The 21,971-nt window shown below is 42.0% G+C and overlaps 1 protein-coding gene across 18 annotated transcripts in view; it reads left to right on the top strand.

The window, feature by feature from the left end:
* Window positions 1-18,247, top strand: part of Enah (ENAH, actin regulator) — a 120,405-nt gene extending 102,158 nt beyond the window's left edge. For 10 of the 18 annotated variants that reach the window (XM_063272502.1, XM_063272497.1, XM_063272494.1 and 7 more), the window contains 5 exons: window positions 904-970; window positions 2,694-2,756; window positions 6,176-6,254; window positions 8,150-8,207; window positions 8,669-18,243. In XM_063272502.1, the coding sequence (XP_063128572.1) occupies window positions 904-970; window positions 2,694-2,756; window positions 6,176-6,254; window positions 8,150-8,207; window positions 8,669-8,706 (305 nt within the window). In that variant the 3' untranslated portion in view covers window positions 8,707-18,243. Of the gene's footprint in view, window positions 1-903; window positions 971-2,693; window positions 2,757-6,175; window positions 6,255-8,149; window positions 8,208-8,668 lie in introns of all 18 variants that reach the window. The other 8 variants (XM_063272503.1, XM_063272500.1, XM_063272498.1 and 5 more) reach the window with 2 other exon arrangements.
* The last annotated feature ends 3,724 nt before the right edge of the window (window positions 18,248-21,971 follow it).

Genomic DNA, 21,971 nt, shown 5'->3' with positions numbered 1-21,971 from the left:
TCAAATGGTATTCCTCTGTGACAGGATTCAGTTTTGATTTTCTCAAGTTATCCAGTCAGGTCAATGATAGATAGCATCAGTGAGTCAACCAAGTTAGAAAATGACAGTTCAAAGCACCCTAGCTAGCCCATCAGTAGACAGCAGCTTCCTCAGTGCTAGGACTGGTTTCACCAAGAGAGCTGTTCGGACTGCAACAGAAGCCTGTCACAGGTTTTATTTTTTAAATTTACTGTTGGCACAAAAAAAGTTCAGTACATTTGAATTTATTAGATTCTAGTATAAACTCTACTAATTTCTTCATCGTGCTTGTTAGCATTATCATTTGGAATATAGAACGGTAACATTCAGATGTTATAGTATACTGGTTTTTAAGGGAACTAATTTCTTTTTGCTAGTCTCTCTCTCTCTCTCTCTCTCTCTCCCCCCCCCCCCCTCCGTCCCTCTCCCTCTCCCTCTCCCCTCCTCCCCCTGTGTGTGTGTGTGTGTGTTGTTCTTTGGGGGTTTTGTTTTTGTGTGGCCTTGGCTGTCCTAGAGCTCACTTTGTAGACTAGGCTAGTTTTGAACTCAGATCCACCTGCCTCTGCCTCCTGAGTGCTGGGAATGAAGGTGTGCACCACCTAGCTTTGTTTTGATCGTTTTATTTTAGTCTCACTGTGGAGTTTTGGCTGCCTGAAACTCACTATGAAGACCAGGATAGTCTCAAGTTCATAGAGCTCTACCTCCCACATTTCTGCTCTAAGTTCTGTAATTCAGTTTAGAATCCTTACTGTTCAGAGGTTTTTGGGTTTTTTAATTTGTATTACCACTGTGTACATAGAGTGATAGTAGTTTAATGTCTTGTTTTGTAATGGTTCTGGAAGGATCTCAGATATGTTTAATCACACTTGTTTCTTATTTTTGAAGAACCAACCAGAAAACCTTGGGAAAGAACAAACACAATGAACGGCAGTAAGTCACCTGTCATCTCCAGGTACTGACTTCCTTTCTCTGTTTTATGTTATGTGCGTGTGTAAAAAGGAATTAATACAAGGTGCGCAGAGGAAACCAGGAGCACCTTATTATACATGGATATTGAGCAGCTACCAAACTCAGGGTATTTCTGCCATTCCTGACTTTCTGTTAAATTCTACGGATGCATTTGTTAAACCCATTGATAGTTTAGGATAGTTTCATCCTTTTTAATTTATTTTTTAAAATTCAAACTAAAAGGAAAAACAGTGCAGCAAATATTAAAATACAGCTGTCACGGAAACTTAGCAAGTAGTTATACGTCTTATAACTCTGCGTCTGTAGTTTTCTGTCTTACTAGTTTGGAAGAAACTTGCGAGTAAATGGTGTTTCACCTTAAATACTTTGACTGACAATTCCCCAAAGAACCAAGGACATCTCCAACATAACCAGAGTAGAATCACTGCCCCCACAGTAATTTATATTGAACAATAATGAAAATCTGATATAGTACTGAACAATAATACCCTAATAGACCCTACATAGTTTTAAAAATCGAATTTTAGAAGAAATCTTTATGCTTTATATTGAGAGTCAGCTAGATATTATAGAGAATGCCAGAGAGCAAAAATAAATTTGCTGTATCGTAGTCAAATCCTCTAAGTATGGACTGGAGAAATGGCTTATTGTTCTGGCAGACCCAGGTTCAATTCCTAGCACCCATTTGGCAGCTAACGACCATTGTGTTAACTCCAGTTCCTAGAGCATCAGATGCTGTCTACATAGACCCACGCAGGTAAAACATACATTTGCATGTACTTTAGTCTAGCTGTAACAGGGCTCACTCTTTACTCCTAGTACTCACCAAGTGGAGGCAAGTAGATCTCTACGAGTTCGAGGCCAACCTAGACTGCTTAGTGAGGTCCTGTTTCAAAAAAATTAAATCAATCAAGAAATAATAACATACCCAAAATTACTTAAAACCAACATTTCCAATCACAGTCAAGTTAGAAATGCTAGGCTTTCTGACTAGGTAGTCAAAAGACTGTGTCTCAGAAAAGTGCAGAGCAGTCTTCAGCCTCTGGCCTCCACGTACATGTGCACACATCCACACACAGCACATGGGACAGGAAAGGTACTTTGGAGATGCAGCTCAGTTGGTCGAACGCTTACCTACCATGCACAAAGCCCTGAGCAGTGTCCAGCTCTGCATGAACTGGGCATGGTGTCATGAGCCCGTAACCCCAGTGCTGAGGGGCAGGGTGGGGGGAGACAGGAGAAGGGTCTGGCTCATCCTCAGCTACACTGGATTTGAACCTGCCTGGGCTGCATGAAAGAAGGAAAGAACTCATGTTTGAGTTCTGTAGGGCAAGAACATTGTGATAAGATGAGTGATAGGTCACGTTGGGGAGCTCTGTGGTCTTCAGTACAATTCTCTAGTTTTTATTCACGGAGGAGAAAATGTCCTTTACTGTGCATAGTCAGTCTGTTGCTTTGGTGTTTATCAGATCGGAATGTCTTTGCGCTTTGATCCCTGGTAAGTAGGTAGCCGCAGCCTACAGAAGTAGCCATTGGGTCCTCATGTAAATTAGTTTTAGATACCCTATTAAAGTTGGCAAATAGATATTTTAAGGATAATTAACAACTTTTGTTTTGCTTGCTATATAACTGTAAATCAGTAGCATTATGGGAATTATTTTTCAAGTTCTACTGTATACCCTTTAAATGGTTTTTCCCCTTCATAGACGGGATTCTCCAAGGAAAAATCAGATTGTTTTTGACAACAGGTCCTATGATTCATTACACAGGTATCATCCTGCTGTGACTTTGTGATTTCAGACTTTTCAATAACATGTCCAGGATAGGGCTGAGCTTTTTCTACCTGGATTGGTAATCACCACAAGGGAGACAGGAGGATTGAGGTTCATTCTGTTTTAGCTGTAGTTTAACAGTTAAAATAGAACCCTGCTGTCGTTTGATATTGGATTCAGAAGTGAAATGAACAGTAAAATCATCTTACATCATCTAGTTGAAGCTCTAGCCTTTTCCTTTAAGGCTGTTCTCATCATGATTGTGTGGCAAGGCTTTTAAAAAATGGAATTTAATGTCCTGGCTGGTTTTGCTAGATCACAGGCTAGAATTGTACCCACAGGTGAAGCTGTTTAGAGTACAATCTGTTTCCTTGATGAGTAAATGAGTGTCTTTAACAGTTTGGTATCTGCCATCCTGAGCACATTGTTTCTAGATCAGCTCAAACCTCGAGATATTAAACATGTAGGTATGGCGTGGGGCTCAGTGGTAGGTCCTGTTCTCAGCACACGGACGGACGGCTTAAGTTCGATCATTAGCTTTGCTCCGCACCTCTAAAGGGCTGGTGCACAATATCAGTCGGCTACTTCTTTTTTTAAAAACTGCACATGCTTTCCAGCTATTTGCAGAATTAATTTGAAAGGATAGGAAGTTAAATATTGTGGTATCGTTATTTTATCGGCAGATGTCTAGGTAATGCTCGCCTAAAGCTAAAAACAAAAAACAAAACAAAACAAAAAATGTGTAGCCAGGTGATAGCAGTGCAGGCCTTTAATCCCAGCACTCAGGAGGCAGAGGCAGAGGCAGAGGCAGGTGGATCTCTGAGTTTGAGGCCAGCCTGGTCTACAGAATGAGTTCCAGGACAGCAAGAAACTCTGTATTGAAAAACCAAGGGTGGGGGAAGAAAAAAAACACATATATTTTAACATCTAATAAACTCAGGTTTTATTCTCAGTTCAAGTGAAAACCCTTAAGTTAAAACCCTTAGTACCCTCAGGGTACTAAGCAGGGTTATGATGTAAGGGTAGCCTGGACTACATAGGGAGACCTCGTCTCAGGTAAATGATTTAACACATAAACCACTGACCTACGTGTATTTTATTAGACATATATTAATTAATGTATGCCAGGCACAGTGGTACCTTCCTTTAATCTTAGTGCTCTGGAGTCAGAACCAGGATCTCTGTGGGTTTGAGGCCAGCCTGATCTACATAGAGTCTTAAGGCATCCAGGGCTACATAGAGAGATGTGTTCAAAAAAGGAAAAGAAAGAAATTAATGTTATAGTTTTTAATGCACATCAGGTAACACACATCCTTTTTTATGCACATTTACTGAAAATATGAATTAAGTAGTCTGTAGAGATCTGTCAGGAAGTAGTTCTGTAACGGACTCTGATCAAATTCTTATTTGCTAAGATTTCTTTAATGCCACTGGCAACCAAAATATTTGGCAGATTTATTTTTGCTGACTAGTTAATTTTCCATAAATATCCTGCCTTTTTATTTGTTTCTTTGAGGTAGGCTAATTATTCTGAACAAAAGGTTTATTAGGAAAACCTGCTTGAATATAGAGAGGAAAAACAGTACCTTACAACAAAACCTTCTATCACGTTACTGCTACCCACACTTGGTGCCAGGATAATGTTCCTTTTTAAAAAAAGAAAGAAAAAAGTGGTGATTGCTTCTTTCCTTCAGTATGAAAAGTTCCCCCCTTGAGTCAGTTCTCATGGTGATGGTGGTGGTCGTGGTGGTGGTGGTGGTGGTGGTGGTGGTGGTGGATGATTGCATGGTAGCATGAGTTAATTTTTTTTTTAAATTGCATGTTTGGACAATTGTTTATTAACATTTTAGATTGTTTGATAAATCCAGATATGTTTATATACAATAGCTTATGTTTATATACAAATACATATTTCTTCATTAAGTAGAGGATTATACCTGATTGTTTGAATGTCAGAAATACATACTATATATCTTAGGGAGAATAATCACTAATTGACCTCAGGTGGGAAAAATAAAAGCAGACTATTAATAATTTTAATTCTGGAAAGCAGAAATAATAAGTATAAAATGCAGTGAGCCACCCCTCAAAAATATTTACTGCACCCAGCCATACACGGTACACTGGGTTTTGAATCTTAAATGACTAGAATTAAGTAAGCACCTCAGCAAAGAAAGGTGTGTCCTCACAGGAGGGCAGTTCTTTGTGTAACTCCTCAGGACTTACTAAACAGTAAGTCCTGTTTCTGTAGGTTGCTGTATAAGCAGATGCCTACTACGTTAAAACTAGCGGCTTATCCTTGTTTCATAATAAGCTTTTTACACAGAAATATGTTTTGATATTAAAGCAAATTATGTATTTCATCTTCATGAACAATGCCTTGGGGTTTGGAGTATTACATCTTATGTGAATTACGAAATACAGCTTTATAGCAAGTTATACGTGTTGGGTCTTGATTCAGATACATTTCTTTACATTGGTGCTCTGCAAAATTGAAATGTGATTGACTAATGGCTTATAGAATGGTTGCTGTTCTAAACCTGAAGCTGGAGAGGTGAACGACTGAAGCTCTGGGTTTCCTACTGAGGATTTTCTCTTATTTCCAGGATTGGAGAGGAAGCCATGACTGATTTATTTGGTGTTGGAATTTATCAAATATGCCTAATCCCTAACACTTACTTTATTGTGTAAAATTTTTAATAAGAGCTAAATTTTTGAAAGTTCAATTGTAACTGACATACAGCTTCTGTCTTAGAATTTCCCATTTTTTGTTTTTATTTATTCTATTTTCTTTCTTTTTCTTCAAAGCAGAGTGCGTTTATGGACTTAGAGTAGGTTAGAGTCGGTTGAGAGAGAGTATGCTTCTAACCCAATAGCCAGTCAGTTTTCAGCTTTTTTGTTTAATACTTAAAATGGAGCAAACAGGCTAAGACATTAGGCTTATGAAATTATTTCTTCCTACAAACTGAGGCTCAGAACTTACAAACTGATCTGTTAAACATTTAAGACAGTAGAGCTTTCCCTTTATTGATTTGCTTGATATTTAATACATAATATAGTATTTCAAAAGCACCAAACATGACTGTTGTATGGGCCTTGAGGGTTTCAGCTGGCCGCCTTGTTGTGTCCAGGGCCAGCATGCTGGGTTCCTCTGGTGCCAGGGGGTGCTGTCTTCTACTCTACATAAAGGAGTATCACTGTATTGTCTCCCTTGTCTCCTTTCTCTTGTAATATAAATGATTAAATTGAGAAAGTAAAGATGTTTCCTGCTGCCTGTTCTAATCAGTCCTGAAATTTTGACTATTAACTTTTTAATGAATTTAAATCTGGCTTTGGGATGGCAAATTATATTTACTTATAAACTCATTAGATGTTGTAAATATAATTTATCTGTCCTGGGAATTTCTTTTGTACAGACCCAAATCCACACCTTCCTCACAGCCAAGTGCCAATGGGGTCCAGACAGAAGGGCTTGACTATGACAGGCTGAAGCAGGTAGGTACTCAGGGTAGCTTCCTTTACACTTGTTTTTTAGGGGGGCAGTGGGGAACCGTACCCCTATAATTCCACCCGGGTCCTGGAACTACTCTGAAAGCTCACACAGATACAAATACTTTAGACAAGTTAGTCAATGGCCATAGTTGTCCCATATGGTACATCTCAGCTCCTTTCTGGGTCATTGAGCTCCCTTTGAGTTCCAGCATCAAGGCTCAGCTTAAATGTAAGGGCAAGGCTTGCTGTGATATCAGTGGGCTCCTACCTTCCCCTGAGCATCCTGGCAAAAATAGGCCAGACAAATCTGAACAGATCTGATTCTGGCAAGGATGCAAGGAAACTGGCACTCTCACACACTTAGGATTTCTAAGGAGCAGTTTGGGAAGCAACACTTTAACTTCTGACCGGCGATTGTATTTGAAGTCACTTATAAAAATAAGATTAGTGCAAAAGTAAAGGAATTTTAATAGATCAGTAGTCATTGATCAACCTCACTTGTACATGAAAAGCTTTTTCTTTAATGAATTCTAAAAGAGAATTTAAATTCTTCCTGAAGTGAGCAGTGTAGCACTCATAATTTGAGAGTAATGCTTCCAAAAGTAGCTGTTGTTTGTCACCAGTCATTGTCCTTTTAAATTTGTCTACAGTTGAATCTACAAATCTTGATAGAAGACACAGTGTCATTCTCTCTCACTCACAATGATAGTCTCACTTCAAAAAAAAAGGGGGGGGGGCGTTGAGGATTTAGCTCAGTGGTAGAGCGCTTAGGCCCTGGGTTCAGTCCCCAGCTCTGAAAAAAAGAAAAGAAAAAAAAAAAAAAAAAAAAAACAACCAGGTGAGGCTGGAGCTGGCCCAGTAGTTAAGAGCATCTGGTCCTGTGGCAGAGGACCCAGATCATCTCCCAGTACCATCTCTTACAAGCCACCATTTCAGAGGATCTAATGCCCTCTTTTGGTCTGGTCTGTTCAGGCACCAGGTACATGTGTGATATAAATAAGTTAAATACATGCTCAGTGGTCTGACATTTTACTGAATTGTTTCATTTAGTGAATTATTTCTGCTCTCAGAGGCCAGAAGGGAGCATCAGATTCCCTAGAACTAAGTTCAAAGGATTGCAGGCAGCTTTTGGAACCAAACCTGGGTCCTCTGTAAGAACCAGCCCCAACACGTTTTTAATATTAAATCTGAAATCTGCATGGTTCACACTCACAGTCCGTCTCATTTCAGACTAACTTCATTTTAAGAGCTCAGCAGCTATGTGGCCGGTGCCTGCTCTGTTAGGTACTTGAAGTAGGCCTCGGCAGCTGTGGTACCAAGAAACTACCATACTTCAAATGTGGTGGCAAATTTGCCAAGAGCTATTGAAACTGTTGTATGTATCACCTCTCAGGAAGCTGCCAGAGGACTGTGCATCACAGCCATCTGAATGGTAGACAGGGTTGACTGTTCTAGTCTTTCTGTCTCATATCTTCTAGGCCAGAATAATGCAAACAGAATTCACCAGGGCCAGTTCTGTTCTACAAACAGAATTGGAACTGTGGGATCCAGTGTCAGGTGTAGGGACCCTGAGGAGATGAGCAGCAGTGTGCTCACTTACGGGTGATCATAAGGATCTGAGCTTGACCTCTGAAGCCCAGCTAGCCAGGCGTGTTGGCATGTAGTGCCCTCTGCTCCCCGGCCAGCTAGCCTGAGTTCCACCAGTAAGAGATTGCCTTACAAAAGGGACTTGGGGCCCTGCACTTGGAGAATACTACCCAAGACTGTCCTCTGGGTGCATGCACATGAAAGAACTGTATGTTGTGATGTTGACTAACTTTTATCTGAACAAGAAACTGCTTAGACATCACCTGATTTTTGTTCATTTTGTTTCCTGGTGTTTTCTCTTGATACATCAGGACATTTTAGATGAAATGAGAAAAGAACTTGCAAAGCTGAAGGAGGAGCTCATTGATGGTAAGTACCTGGCATGTGGCCCTTAGACGGCTGCACAAGTGACGTCACACTCACTCCTGGGGTCTAGCCTTTGCTTAGGTTGTCGGAAAGCTGCTGTTTTCTTGCAGTTGGAGTTATTTGTGAAAATGAAAATAAACAGATTTCTAAGTGCCAAATGTAGAATTTGGTGGAATACCAAACAGGCAGATTTTTTTCTAGGATAAATCTCTTGTCCATTCCATTGCACTCCCCTTGTTTAGGAGCCCACAGAACCAGTGTTTTTGTCTTGAATCTACAGGGAGGGGGTAGGTGGATATAGTCATGTGTGATTAGTATCTTTAAAGAATGAATGAAGATTTAAATTCTGTATCTTTTTATGAGGGAGTTTGAACACAACCCTGAAGATTTCTCAGGAATAAGTCATTCCTCTGTATTTCCTTTCTGGTATATTGACTTTGAAAACCATTTCTTCCCTGTTATAGCAATCAGGCAGGAACTGAGCAAGTCGAATACTGCATAAAGAAGCAAACTAAGGAGGGACAGGACTTGAATCTGGAGAAAAACAAAAATTCCTACAAACAACTGTTAACAACCCCCAAAATTTTTAAGCTGTAAGAAGAAAATGGATACACAGTCAGGAGGGAAAACCGCCAACCTCTGGAAGCCTTCAGACACAGTGACTCTGGCGATCAGCTGTTCCCTCAGTGTGCTGCTTTTATTCTGACCTTTACCACAGGATGGAGAATTATATTTGAGTTCCCTTAGCAGTACTAAACCCGTCAGGCAAGATCACCGTGCACTGAAATATTTTCATGTCTAGATGAATCTGCACGTTTTCCATAATCCATTGCTAAAATAAAGACGAAAAAGGCTTAAGAGGTTTTTTTCAGAGGGCGCTGATGAAGAATTTAATTTAGTAAGTTCTGCTGTTGCATTGTAAACGTTTCTCTCAGGTTTGTCTTCCTATCATATTCGATATTCCGTGCATAGTTAAGACCATAAGTATGGAACAAATGGGATTGTATGTGCTTTCAAAGGGTGGTGTCTGTAAGGAAGGTCCTAAAATGTTTAGCCCACTGGAGGAATTTTAGAATGATAGGAAGCCTCTCGGGTTAGCCTTCATGCAATTTTGTAGTTTAAAACATAAAGTCCGTCCAGAAATTAAAGATTTAGATGCCTTCCTAAATTGTTACAATGCTTTACCAAATCTATGACTTCTATATAACCAACAGTGGTCAAATGTAAAACATTCTATTATAGATTTACTGTAGGTTTTCAACCTTTTTTAGACATATGCATGTGGACATTTTTATAATGTAATTACAATCACCACACAGTTAGCTTTTTTAATTACAGACAATAATGCACGTCACACTAATATGTAGTGGCCCTTTCAAGGCCTAGTCCCAGGGAAAACATTTTGTAGAATATAGGGAAGTGGGAGGAAGGGAAGGAATCATTTTTTTATTTAAAGTTAATTTCTGCACTATCCTTTTTTCTTCAATTATCTGCATGAATTATAAGAGAGATACTTTGTGACTTTAATCAGTAAACATGTTAACAAGACCAAGCACTTACATCTTTTACATCATGTCTTCAACTATTTGTATTTTAACCAACAATTTCAACGCCCTGAAACATGATTCTGATTTCACATGAATTACGTCTCACTGTGGAACTCCAACGTCTGATCCCTGAATTTGGCAGATATTGTCACTAGGTTCCCACAGTGCTGCGGTGTCTGGGTGCCTGCTCCTGGCTTTGAAGCACTCCTGACCTTTGTTGTGCTGAAGTACAAGAAATGTCAGTGGTGGCCGCAACCAGGGTCACAGAAGTCACTAGGGAGAGGGAACCTGTGAGGGTTTGGCAGTTTCCTTTTAATAAAACTAAAGTGAGGCTTAAGTGGTAGGAAGTGTCCGATGCTGTTACACCCTGAGCACGTGTGTGTGTGTGTGTGTGTGTGTGTGTGTGTGTGTGTGTGTGTGAGAGAGAGAGAGAGAGAGAGAGAGAGCGCACATGTGATAGATATGTTCCACCCCTTTATTGAAATTTATAATTGGCAAGATTAAAATAAGGGAGGGATTCTGTGTTGTAGTGTTAGCTTTTTAGAAAATCTAGGAAATCAAAGATTCTCCTGGCTCTCCATCATGGTCTATGCTTGAGTTATTAATGTGCCATATTTGCTTTGGAATCTTTGGTTATCAACTTTTACTAAAACATAGAATCCACTTTGATTTGCTTTCTAGATTTCATGTGTCTCAGCTGTAAAGCGAACCTTGATGAGAGTAGTTTTCTACATCCTGCAGTCTGCAGTTGACACCGCTGCAGAGATGTTTGAAAGAGGAGTTTTTACTGGTTTTTTATTGTTGTTAAGAGTTTCTGTTTCTGTAGAAACTTACTTCATTTTTAGATTAAAGTGTGAGGGACGAGCTGTTGTAATCCAACTCTGGCTGTTTTTCTGCCCCTTCTACATTGTCTTGCAGACATAGTAAAGGCATTAAAGATGCAGCAAGCTTGTCAGTTGTTCTCGAAAAGAGGTAGGCATCTCATTTGCTGCCGAACTTTTGATTATGCAACTACTTTGATAGTGTAAATGTGTCATATCCCTTACAGATCTGATCAAAAGTCACTTTTCTTTTTGTTGCTAAGGTTAAGTAGTCTGTAGTAGGTAGAGTACTGGTTATAAATGGTCCAAAGTGAGACAGAAAGCTAAGGTCAAATGCTAAGTCCTAAAAGAAGCTGGTTTATGCACTAAACGTTTTGTGCCTTGGTCTAATATTTAACACAATGTCTGTAAAATGACAAAAAAAGAAAAAAAAAAGAAAAACGAAAAAGAACCGCTGTTGACTCATGCTGTATCCGTACCCTCCATCGTATTGCGTTGTCCCACATGACTACACGTGCTCTGCCCTGGAGGCTTACGTGGACTCTTCTGTACATTCACTGTCACACAGCAGGAGAGTCCTGCGTGTCATTGTTAGAGATTTCAGTGACTCAAATGGGAAACACAAGCTCGAGTTACTTTCCCAGAACTGTCCCCCTGGAACCATACTGTGACGATGGGTTCTTGCTTCTGTGTGCTGAATGTCTTCAGCTGAGGACAGTTTAGGGATTCTCTCTAATGACAGGAAGGCACTGCTCTCCTCAACACTGTGATCTGACCTGCGACAATTCTACAATACACTCTGTGAATGGCTAGCAAGTCCATAGCAAACAAACTGAATGTACAAGCCTTAGCGTGGTGCTGAAATCCCTTCAGAGTAGTAACCGTGATCTCAAAGTCTGTTTAAAATCTACGAGCATCATGTGTCAATCGGAACTAAAGATGAAACACTGATGAATGTTCAATCCTCATGCTGCAGGTGTGGTTCCTGTTTAGCTTTTCAGTTCTCTGCTGTTACCACCGTAACTGTTCCATTTAAATCTCCTACACGGCGACTTCATCTGTGCGGTTAAAATAAAATTGCAGTGTATACTGTTTCTGGTTTGTGACACTACATGGTCTTCTGAAAGAATGTGTTAATTCTAAACCATGAAACAAGCACCTTATAAAGCCCAAGGCGTCACTGTTTACAGTTTACACATCACGTCACTGTTCTTTAAAGATTTCATCCAAGTCAGGAATAGTGAATGACACAACGGGGATGCATGGTGATCTCTGCCTTCTGACTGCAGGAAGTGCCATGCGTTCCTTCTGTCTTACATTCCTTCTGTCTCAGTTCAGCCTGACAGTGTCTTTTAAGTCAAGATGGTGGGAAATGGCTTACTCCATTTTTTGTTCCATAACACGGATCACATATAGTTCACCTCATTTACACAGTTCATTTTTCTTTGTGTGATTTTCATATTAAAGAATATTGCCAAGTAATTGACTTTAAATGTAGCAGTCTGTACCATCTACAGTGATCTTTTTAAATTGGCTTTATGTGTATATGCCTCAGCACGTTTGTCTATATTATAAAGTGTCGTTTTTGAGTTTATTTTCAAACTGTAATGTCATTAGAAGTACAACAATCGTGTGGGGTGTGGGTGTGTTTCTCTGTGTATGTTGTGTGTGTGTGTGTGTGTATGTATGTATGTATATAATTGTGTATATGTGTGTTTGTGTGTTTATGTGTGTACATCTCTGCATATGTGTGTATATGTCTGTGTGTATGTTTCTGTGCATGTGTATGTATGTTTGTGTGTATATATGTATGTGTGTATATCTCTGTATGCATGTGTATGTATGTCTGTGTGTATGTACATGTGTGTATGTATGTGTATATATGTGAGTGTGTGTGTGTGTGTGTGTGTGTGTAGTGTGTGTTTGTGTGCCCCCCGCCCCCTTAAGCAGACCCCAGTCTCTATCTCGGGCCTCTGCATCCTCTGTGTACTTCCTGTTCCTGGTACTGATTGGCGTTTGTAACCACTCTATTGCCCACTGATGTGAAAACAACAGCTGGTTTTTCTTTTCATTTGCCTGGCTAAAATTACTATCTCTTAACTTTTATCCATCTTTTTAGTGATGCTGAGAACTCGTGCTTTTATGGTTCAGGTCTTGCAAAGGTGAACTTCAGAACGTGTTGGCATTTCTTCTCGTTGCCATAAGAATTGTTAAGCCCTTTACGATGGTCTCTTGTCCTGTGGATGTACCTGTAAGCCGGCATCCTAGAGACAGAAACAGGAGGATTGTGGATCTGAGGTCAGGCTGGGATGCATAGAGAAACTTTGTCTAAAGCAAACCAGTAAAGTGCTGCAGGTCATACACATAATACTGACACCATGTCTCAGAGTGTAAAGGAACTCGAGTATAGAGGGACACAAATGCAGATCGTAAAGGGGGCACCTGTCCCTTTGTCATGCTAGAAAACCCACTGTTCCTAAAGACAGTCTAGTTTTCACTTCCAAACTCAAACCTGTTCCTGAGTGCGCCATTTTTTGTTTTCAATACAATTGGTATCTGATCATCTCCCCAGAGCTCTGAGAAATAGAAAAGGATCCTAAGAATTTACTGGAGTTGATACCTCTGACTTTCTGGTTAGAGCCATTTACTCCTTCATAAGTTCAGTTTTGTTTTGTTTTGTTTTTTCTTTAAGTCAAAACTTGCTGTATTTTAAAGAACCGCAGTTACTCTGGTCAGTAACTTATGTGAAGATCGCAGAGAACATGTACTTAGAGGAATTGTTTTTTGTTAAGCATACAACTGTTTGACTAAGAAGCTAAAATTAGCAATCTCTCAAGAGAAGCCATTTATTTATGCCAAATATTCTTGGGGTTGAGGGTGGGGATAGGATACAATCTTTCTGTTCCTAACATCAAAATAGGCTGTGGACTAAATCTTGTTCTCTTAGGTTTCTCGTAATGGTTTTTTGAAGTACCAAGATTCTTTTTAAAACCTCTTTGTGGATGAATAAGATGAGTATATCCCTGTAGAAACCAGTGTTCAACCTTGACGCCCATGTCCTTTGAGACAGGGCCACAAATTCAGCCAGTGAGTCTCCGGGATCCTCCTGTCTCTGTTGCCTGCTGCTGGGTGTACTGGCTTGTACCACCACACCCAGCATTTTTGCATGGGTTCTGGGATCTAACTGGTGACCTTGTGCTTGCAATGGAAGCGTGCTTCCAATTTAGCTGGCTTTCTAGGCCTGCCCCCCATTTTGTCTTAATATCTTAATGTTGGAACAGTGAAACATTGCACGTTCGAACTGTAAGATTGATGAGTTAATTAGAAGAGAAAGTAAAGTGAAACAGTGAGTTCACAGGGTTATGGGACAGGTGCCTTCTGTCAGTATTCTACTAATGAATAGTCACCTTGCAGAAGGGAAACTGGGCTTTGGGGTAAAAATGTGAGCTTGAAAGTCTTTCCAAGCGTGAACTGTGTTCATTTGTAAAGCAGCAGTCACTGAATGAAAGGGTAGAAAGTGACTTGGTCATTGTGACTTGATTAAATAGAACGTTCTACAGTCGTTGGTTGTATCTGTTGAAAGCTAAAAGTCTGGATCATGTGAGGAGGAGACGTTTGGGAAATGGTTTTCCCTTCTGCTAGAGATGCTCTGTTGTATAAACCCTGGTAGGTTTCCAGTGCTTGCTCATTAAACGTGTAGAATAAGTGAAAACTGAAGCTTGGGTTAAATGTTTGAACCAGAGATCAGTCACCGTTCCCTAGTTTCTGAAGCTTACTGGGTATTCCAATAGAGAACTTCTAGAATTTTCTGGCCTAGAATCCTAGGATTCCTGGATATAGGAGGAACTTGATTAGGGACCTAGGCAAGAACTGAGAGGTAGCAGAGTCCATGACTCACTTGAATTAGGGAACTCAAGAGTATTGCCAAGTTCACCAAACTAGGCCTTTTCTAAAACATGTACTAAGCTAAGAGAGAACAGGGCTGTCTGTGCTGATAAAATCAGAAATGTCTGTGTGCTTCATTTCTCTCAGTCTGTTTTACCTGTCCCCTTTTGATTCCAGGAAGATTTCCTTAGCAATAGATAACAGACTCCTTCAAAAGAAAAAGAAAAAAAGACAGGTGTCTAATACAGGCAGTAAATGGTGTTGTCAGTAGATATGGCTAATATGGTGTACATATTTTCTAGCTCTGGGGGCATCTCAGTTGCGGTGGGATTGCATAGTATGTATGGGGATTGGTCCCTACCACTGAAAAATCAAAATGCAGTTTTTACCAGGAGGTGAATGTAACACATGGACCGTTTTCAAGTACCTAAGAAAACAAAATTCAATCGTTAGTCAGTTCTGTCTACACAGCCTTCCTTTAAAGTTTTTCTGTTGTTTGTTTGTTGTTTTAAGATTTTTAAACTTGTTTTAGGAGAGACATACAAGACTGTCATCCCACCACCAAGTTTCACCTAGATTAACAGGCAAGTTTTGACATTTGATATTTTAACTTGTGGGATTTCCCCGAATATTTTTTGATTCTCAAATTCTGAGGTCTGTCTGTTCTGGGGGATTGTCTAACAATCTTAAAACCACAAGTCCTACCTGATGCCGAAGCCACCAGGCCTCTCTTGTGTATCAGGAGAAAAACAACCAAGCTGGCTTAGCCCTTTGGGGACCAACCTGGTACCAGCTTTGCACTTTGCCTGGGAGAACTATATCTCAGAGGAAGGTAATTGGGGGGGAAAGCAGGTTAAAATCTAGATACGATTTCTGTTTACTGCAGGGGCAGAGAACAGTTTCAGGAGTTTGTCTACTTACTCAGGACACCAAGTTCCTAACAGTGAACTTGGGCATCTATGGTTCCTGCGAGACATCTCAGATGTGTATCTGTTCTCTGTGCTCCTGCTTTACTCTAAATGTGAGTCCTGAGGCAGCCAGCCGTTGACTTGGGGCCCTGTGCCAGGTTACTCGTATATCAGGTCCCCTCTGCTTCTGACATCTAGTTGTTTCTTCACCCCCTATCCTCTAGCTATGATCAGTGTGTATTTCACCCAAGAAACAGAATTATTTTTTTTATGCATATGGGTGTTTTACCTGCATATCTTTACACCACACATGTGCCTGCTGCCTTTGGAGGTTGAAGAAGAGCATCAGATCCCCTGGAACTGGAGTCATAGACAGTAGTGAGCTGCCCTTTGTATGCTGGAGCCTCTGCAAATAAATAAAAAGTGCTGTTAGTGGCTGAGCCATTTCTCCAGCCCCCTTCTCTCTGATCTTAAAGAGCAGCTTTTCAATGTTTAAAGTTGCTAGATCATGATTGGTGAAATTCTTCTATTTATGAATAAAGAGGTAAGAGCAGATGGTCTGTCATTCTGAGATCAGGCATTGGTCGTTAGCTGTGTGCTTTCATAAGCTGAAACACTGGGGACAACTTGGTGGCTTCAGTACAAGCATGTGCGGTCAGAAAGACCCGTGTTCTCCGGGGGTTGTTTTTCAGACCTGTGCTCCAGTGAGCTAGGTAGAAAGTCCCATGTATTCTCATGCTTTGTGAGCCGTTTCTAGGCTAGCTGATTGCTGAGCTGCTGTGAGCGCTATCTTACCCTCCTCTTTGCCTAGGGAGAATGCACCTCAGCGGCGTTTGTGAATGCTTGTTTCCTGTGAGCCAGCTGTGTACTGTGTCACTAGCAGCTTGAAACTGACAAAAGGTGACAGTACACGCCCCCCTCTACCCTTTTTATTATACAAAGTACGATCCTTCCTTGCCTCCGTTTTAAACTCCAGCTTTACTGCAATTAATTGACAGGCCCCCCTCTGATACTGTTTAAGTGTTCTGATCCCTCATTTACTGTCTTTTTTTTTTTTTTTTTTTTTAAAAGGCAGGATTTCTCCGTATAGCCTTGGGTATCTTAGAACTCTGTAGACCAGGCTAGCCTGGAAGTCAGAGGTCCACCTGCCTCTGACTCCTGAGCACCGGGATTAAAGGCGTGTGCGCCACAACCACCTGCCCCGTTGCTTGCTTTTTAAGATAGGTGCCTAGATGATACGTTTGGGCATTTTGACCTACTAGTGTACTTTTTCTCAGAATCTTTCTTGGTTTGTGTGTGGACATCCATTTCTTGTTGACAAGACTTGCTTTTCCATTTCTACAGGTGTCTGTAGTCGATACAAAATATTTATATAATACATGTTTATAACAGAGGCCTGGGGTACTTTTGAGGCAACCTGTAATCTGTAGCCACCCACTGAACCTCCGGGGTCCCCATTGGAAGATAAAAGGCCGCTGCATCTGTGGTTCATCCAGAACAGAACTTCAGACAGTTGACTAAGGATTCCAGCTAGAAGCACTTCAGGGCCTGACCCATGAGAGAAGGTCCAACCCGATGCGAGCCAGCTGCTTCCTTTGTGCTTTCCGGAAAGGCTCTGGCAGTCAGAATGAATAGGCCAGTGTGTGACTTGAAAGCTGTTTTTAACATTGATTGGTTTGTCTGTTTTTCTTTTGAGAGGTTTTTCTTTGTTTTGGTTTTGAGTTTTGGTAGGTTGGTTTTGGTGGGGTTTTTTGTTTTTTTGAGCCCTTAGGAATTCAGTGATGACCCTTTCTGGCTAAAGAACCAGATTTAGGTCCTTAAATAGATTTTCCTTCTCAGACCTCAACTTGATATTACCAAAAAACACACTAGAATAGCACAGTGGGTGGGATTAGAACAGTCCGTCTTAGAGATCAGATGTATCATCGGAGCCCTTTTCTTACAGAACACTCTGAACTTTTCGTCTCATGTCCTCTTCCTTTGTGGCAGATACTGGAAATACGCACTTACGTCCTTTAGACATGCCCAGATCTGCTCTCCTTGGTAAAGGATGATAAATATTTGCAGTCTGCCAACTGGGACTTAGATACTCTAAAGTCAGGTGTGGCGGCAGCTTCACTGAGGTCAGACTTCTAGAAGTCAAGTTTTATTCTACATCACTTGCTAGCTACAGCCTTGTGTACCTTATCTCAGTGAATCTTACGGATTATAGGCCTTGCTAGAATCCAGGAGAGAGGAAACTGGCCACAACTTACTGTAGATTTCATAACTTATTGTAAGTTTTTGCCTGATTGACTGAAATAATTTTGAAAGTCTGTATAAAATACGATTTCGTCATCAAGTAACACCGTCATCCAAGCTTGGCACATGCTTTAAGAGGGGGAAACAGAAGAGAGGGCGAGAAGGCAAGATGGGTGGCTTAGTAGGATCAGGTAGCGCCAGAGCTTGGCACCAAAGTTTCTAATGATTTCACGTGGAGGACCACTTGTGATCCACCCTAGGAAGACTTGCCAGAACGTAGCGGTTTCTGCTACACAATACAGTGCCTTCCAATGATGTTATGTGTGAATTGCATGCAATCTCATGTAACCCTGGAATATAACATGTATGTGCATGATCTGTCCAGAATGTGCAAAGCTAGGATTCAGCAGAAAGGGCTGAGCCCTGTTGCTGATGGGTCAGCAAGCTGCTGGAGTTGAACTTGTGACTTAGGCTTTTAGCCTTGGATCCTGGGGTTTGCACTAAAATGATTTTGTCACCCAATCAGATCTGTCTCCCTTTTAGCTCCTTTCCTACTTTGCAGCTTTGCTGATTTTAACTGCTTCATTCTTCTGCTTCTTGGTATCTTTCTTTTGAAATAAAAAGACACAATACCTAACCCAGAGAGGTTTGTGTTTATTTTGCCAGTTCCTCTCCAGCTACCTAGTCTATCACATGAAGAAGGTTTGCGCCCTGTTTCCATAATGGTGACTCTTGAAGACACTTGGTCTTCAACTTGAAGATTGCCCACTCTTCTGTGTTCCCATCCATAGGGGAGCAAGCAACCTGTTTCTGTTTCCCAGAATGCTCCTGGGACCCCTTTAACTAACAGCGTTGATGGAAACTCAGTGATGGTGGGGTCATTAAATGGGCTCAGTGGAGAAGGCCCACGCCCCTTCTGTTGAGTAACTAAGCCTCCGCTTATTTGCAAGTCTCATTTCTAAGTAGCAGAATGTGCTAGTCAGTCTTCCAACGCTGAGGAGACCGAATACTTAAGTCAACTTAGGAGGAGAGGTTTATGTGGACTGCGGCTTCAGACCATAATCATGAGAGCCCTGTGCATCACAGCAGAGGGAAGCCTGGTCATGTCACAGTGGCCAGGCAGCAGTAAGAGCCAAAGAGGGGGACCGCCAACACCTTTGACGACACAGACCACACAACCTAACCCTCACTAGATCCTGACTCCCAAAAGTTCAGCCTCATACTTCCACAGGCCTATAACCAAGCCCTGGAGCACGCCAGAGCCAACCGGCACTGGGGAGCACCTCCTGCAGGGCACAGCATGGGGGACTAAGGGTTGACCCTCAGATTTTATACTTTCTCTCTCTGAAATATCCATCGTCTATCACAAAAGGACAAAAGTGTATACGGTATAAAATATGTGTGAGATGACTCAGTTCACAGGAAGATACTCCTCTTAAAGCCCACTATCTTTAAGAGTGAATATTCCAAGATAATACACTTGCTGTCCCATGGCTGCTCCGTAATAAGCCAAGGGAAGGCAGTCTGGTGATTGTGGGCGATTGCCCCAAGCCATGGGGCTGCTGCCCGTATTGTGATGGGTTGTGGTTTCTAGGAGTCATCCTGTCATGGTTTCTGTGATTGCAGCGTGCTAAGGGGCAGCTGCCTGGGGGTGCCTGCTGCAGACAGCCCAAGCCGTCCATCAGTACCACAGTTCTTGAGACAGCCTCACGCGCTATCCTCGGTCTTGGTGCGAATGTTAGTGCTCAGACTGTGATCTCCTAGGTCAGCGTCCCAAATGCTAACAGGTGTGTGCAGAACCAGCTCGAAGATCTCTTCTTCAGAGCTAGGTTTTAAAATCATCCTGGAGTCTGGAGAGATGGGCCTCAAATTAAGAGCGCTTGCTGCTCTTTAACCCGGGGTCGGTTCCCAACATCTATGTAGTGGCTTACAGGTGTCTGTAACTCCAGTTCCAGAGGAGCGGACCTCCGCAGTCATCATGCACACACGTGGTAGGTACACATACATGCAGGCAACACAAAGAAATGAACATCATCACTCCAGATGAGACACTGACACTGTGGTGACTGGATGGTTGTTGCTGTAAGATTCATACACATTTGAATTTGTGAAGCCAGGGAGCTCGGTTGTAACCTGAGTCTTTAATTTTCTGTAGTTCTACCGCTGAGCCTAGAACCTTTGGAACCTAACTTTGAAGGTAAGTTTCAACCTGCTGAGACAGGTGTGTCCCCACAGACAGGCCACCTAAATCCTGTAAGGAGACTTGAGAGGAGTTTTCAGCCAGAACCCCGACAAGTGGGTGAGGTTTCTTACCATCGTTTTTTGACCCTCTTATCAGTTGGAATAAAAGAGAAAACAGGCTACCCACAGCTCACTAAATGCACGTGTGACTAGCACCAAGGTCAAGAAGCATCCTTATGGGACTCTCTGTGAGCCCCCTCATATTCTATAGTTCACAGCCAGCACAGCCCCTCCTGGCTTCCCCACCACACTTAGCTGTCTCTCACGCTCGGCATAAATGGAACCGTGCCTTCTTGTGTTTGGCATCTTTCTCTCAGGCTTGTACATGAGACTCATCCATATCGCATAGTGGTGGGTAGTCCGTTCTCAGTGTGATACCGTAGTTCCCAGCTTGGGGCTATTACGAGCAGTGCCACTATGAATCTTCCAGCATGTGTGTGGAACAGATGGGTGCCTTTCTTCTGGGTTTGTATCTAGGAATAGCCGTGGTGGGCCACTACAGTTGCCGTGTCGGTTCAGCAGGCACCTCTTCTGTGTACACACTGTGGCAGTAGCCACCTGGAGAGATATCAGAGGGGACGGTGAGCCTCCCGTTGTGTGCCTGGCATCAGTCCAGCAATCATCCAGAGATCCAAACCTGAACGTACCACTAACTGCCGAATCCTTTGTTTTCCCAGAGTGTAAAATGAGAGCCTCCTTCCCCCACTTACCAAGACTTTCACTCATGACTGCATGTATTGGAAGGAATACCTTACAAGAGAGGACTCCCTGCCCCCTGTGAAGATGTTTATATTGGATTCATTTTTAAATGGATTTCGAATTTTAAGTTGTCACTTAACAGCATGCAAGACTATGGAGTAGTTTCTCCTTTCTGATGGGTAGACTCCATGAAGTTCCCACCCAGCAAAGAGATGAGGTATTTACTCAATACGGAAAGGTATTCTGTGACAGTGATCCTCAACCTTCCTAAGCTAGAAGCTTTTAATACAAGCCTTCATGTTGTGGTGACCCCCAGCCATAACGTTATTTTCATTGCTCCTTTTTTTTTTCTTTTCTTTTTTTTTTTTTTTTTTTGGAGCTGGGGACCGAACTCAGGGCCTTGCGCTTGCTAGGCAAGCACTCTACCACTGAGCTAAATCCCCACCCCCACCCCTTTCTTTTTTTTTAATGTATATGAGTACACTGTAGCTGTCTCCAGAGACACCAGAAGAGGGCATCAGATCCCATTACAGATGGTTGTGAGCCACCTTGTGGTTGCTGGGAATTGAACTCAGGACCTCTGGAAGAGCAATCAGTGCTCTTAACCACTGAGCCATCTCTCCGGCTGCTCATTGCTACTTAACTGTAATTTTGCTACGATTACGAATCGTAATGTAGCATCATCTGTGTTTTCTGATGGTCTTAGGTGATCCCTGTGAAAGGGTCATTCTACCTCAGAGAGGTCACAATTCTAAAAGAGCCACTATTCTAGAAGTTCTTGGTTCAGGGAGGTGATTCCACCCTTCATAATAGTCCAAGGAAGCACAAAGGGGAAGATTAATCTGTGGTGGTGTGGAGTGACAGGTTTTGACAGAATGGAAATTATACATACATACATACATACATACATACATACATACATACATACATACATCACACACAAATGAGAAAAAATCCCCAGTCCACCCTCCAGTGTTGTATTTTGACATCTGACGTGGATTTGAGCAGCTAAGGGACTGAAAGGGAGATGCCTGCCCCCTTGAAACCTTTGTCCTTACTGAGTACCATCCCACCATCCTTCGTGCAGCTTGACACTGGGCACAAAGGCTAAAAATTAGCCACTTGACTCACCTCCGTGTTAGGAAGAGGCCAGGAGGGGGCAAATGCAGTGGAATCACCTTTGGACTGTGCATTGGCTAAGGTGAGGTGAGTGTGGGAGCCACACTACGGGCTCAAGAGTCAAGAGAATCATCTGCTGTAGCCGTAACACTGAGGAGGCCTCAGCAGGGTCCAGCCTTCACCTGGGCCCCACCCCCCAGCACGTTGGGCAAAGGAAGATCTAAGGTGGAGCTGGGCCCGCTACATTGGTAAACAATCGAACAAGCCTGAAGAGAGCCCCATGGATGGCCTCTTCCGTGTTAAACC

The sequence above is a fragment of the Rattus norvegicus genome, chromosome 13 (genome assembly GCF_036323735.1).
Source record: "Rattus norvegicus strain BN/NHsdMcwi chromosome 13, GRCr8, whole genome shotgun sequence".
Lineage (NCBI taxonomy): Eukaryota > Metazoa > Chordata > Mammalia > Rodentia > Muridae > Rattus > Rattus norvegicus.
This window is presented reverse-complemented; position numbering and strand designations above follow the sequence as displayed.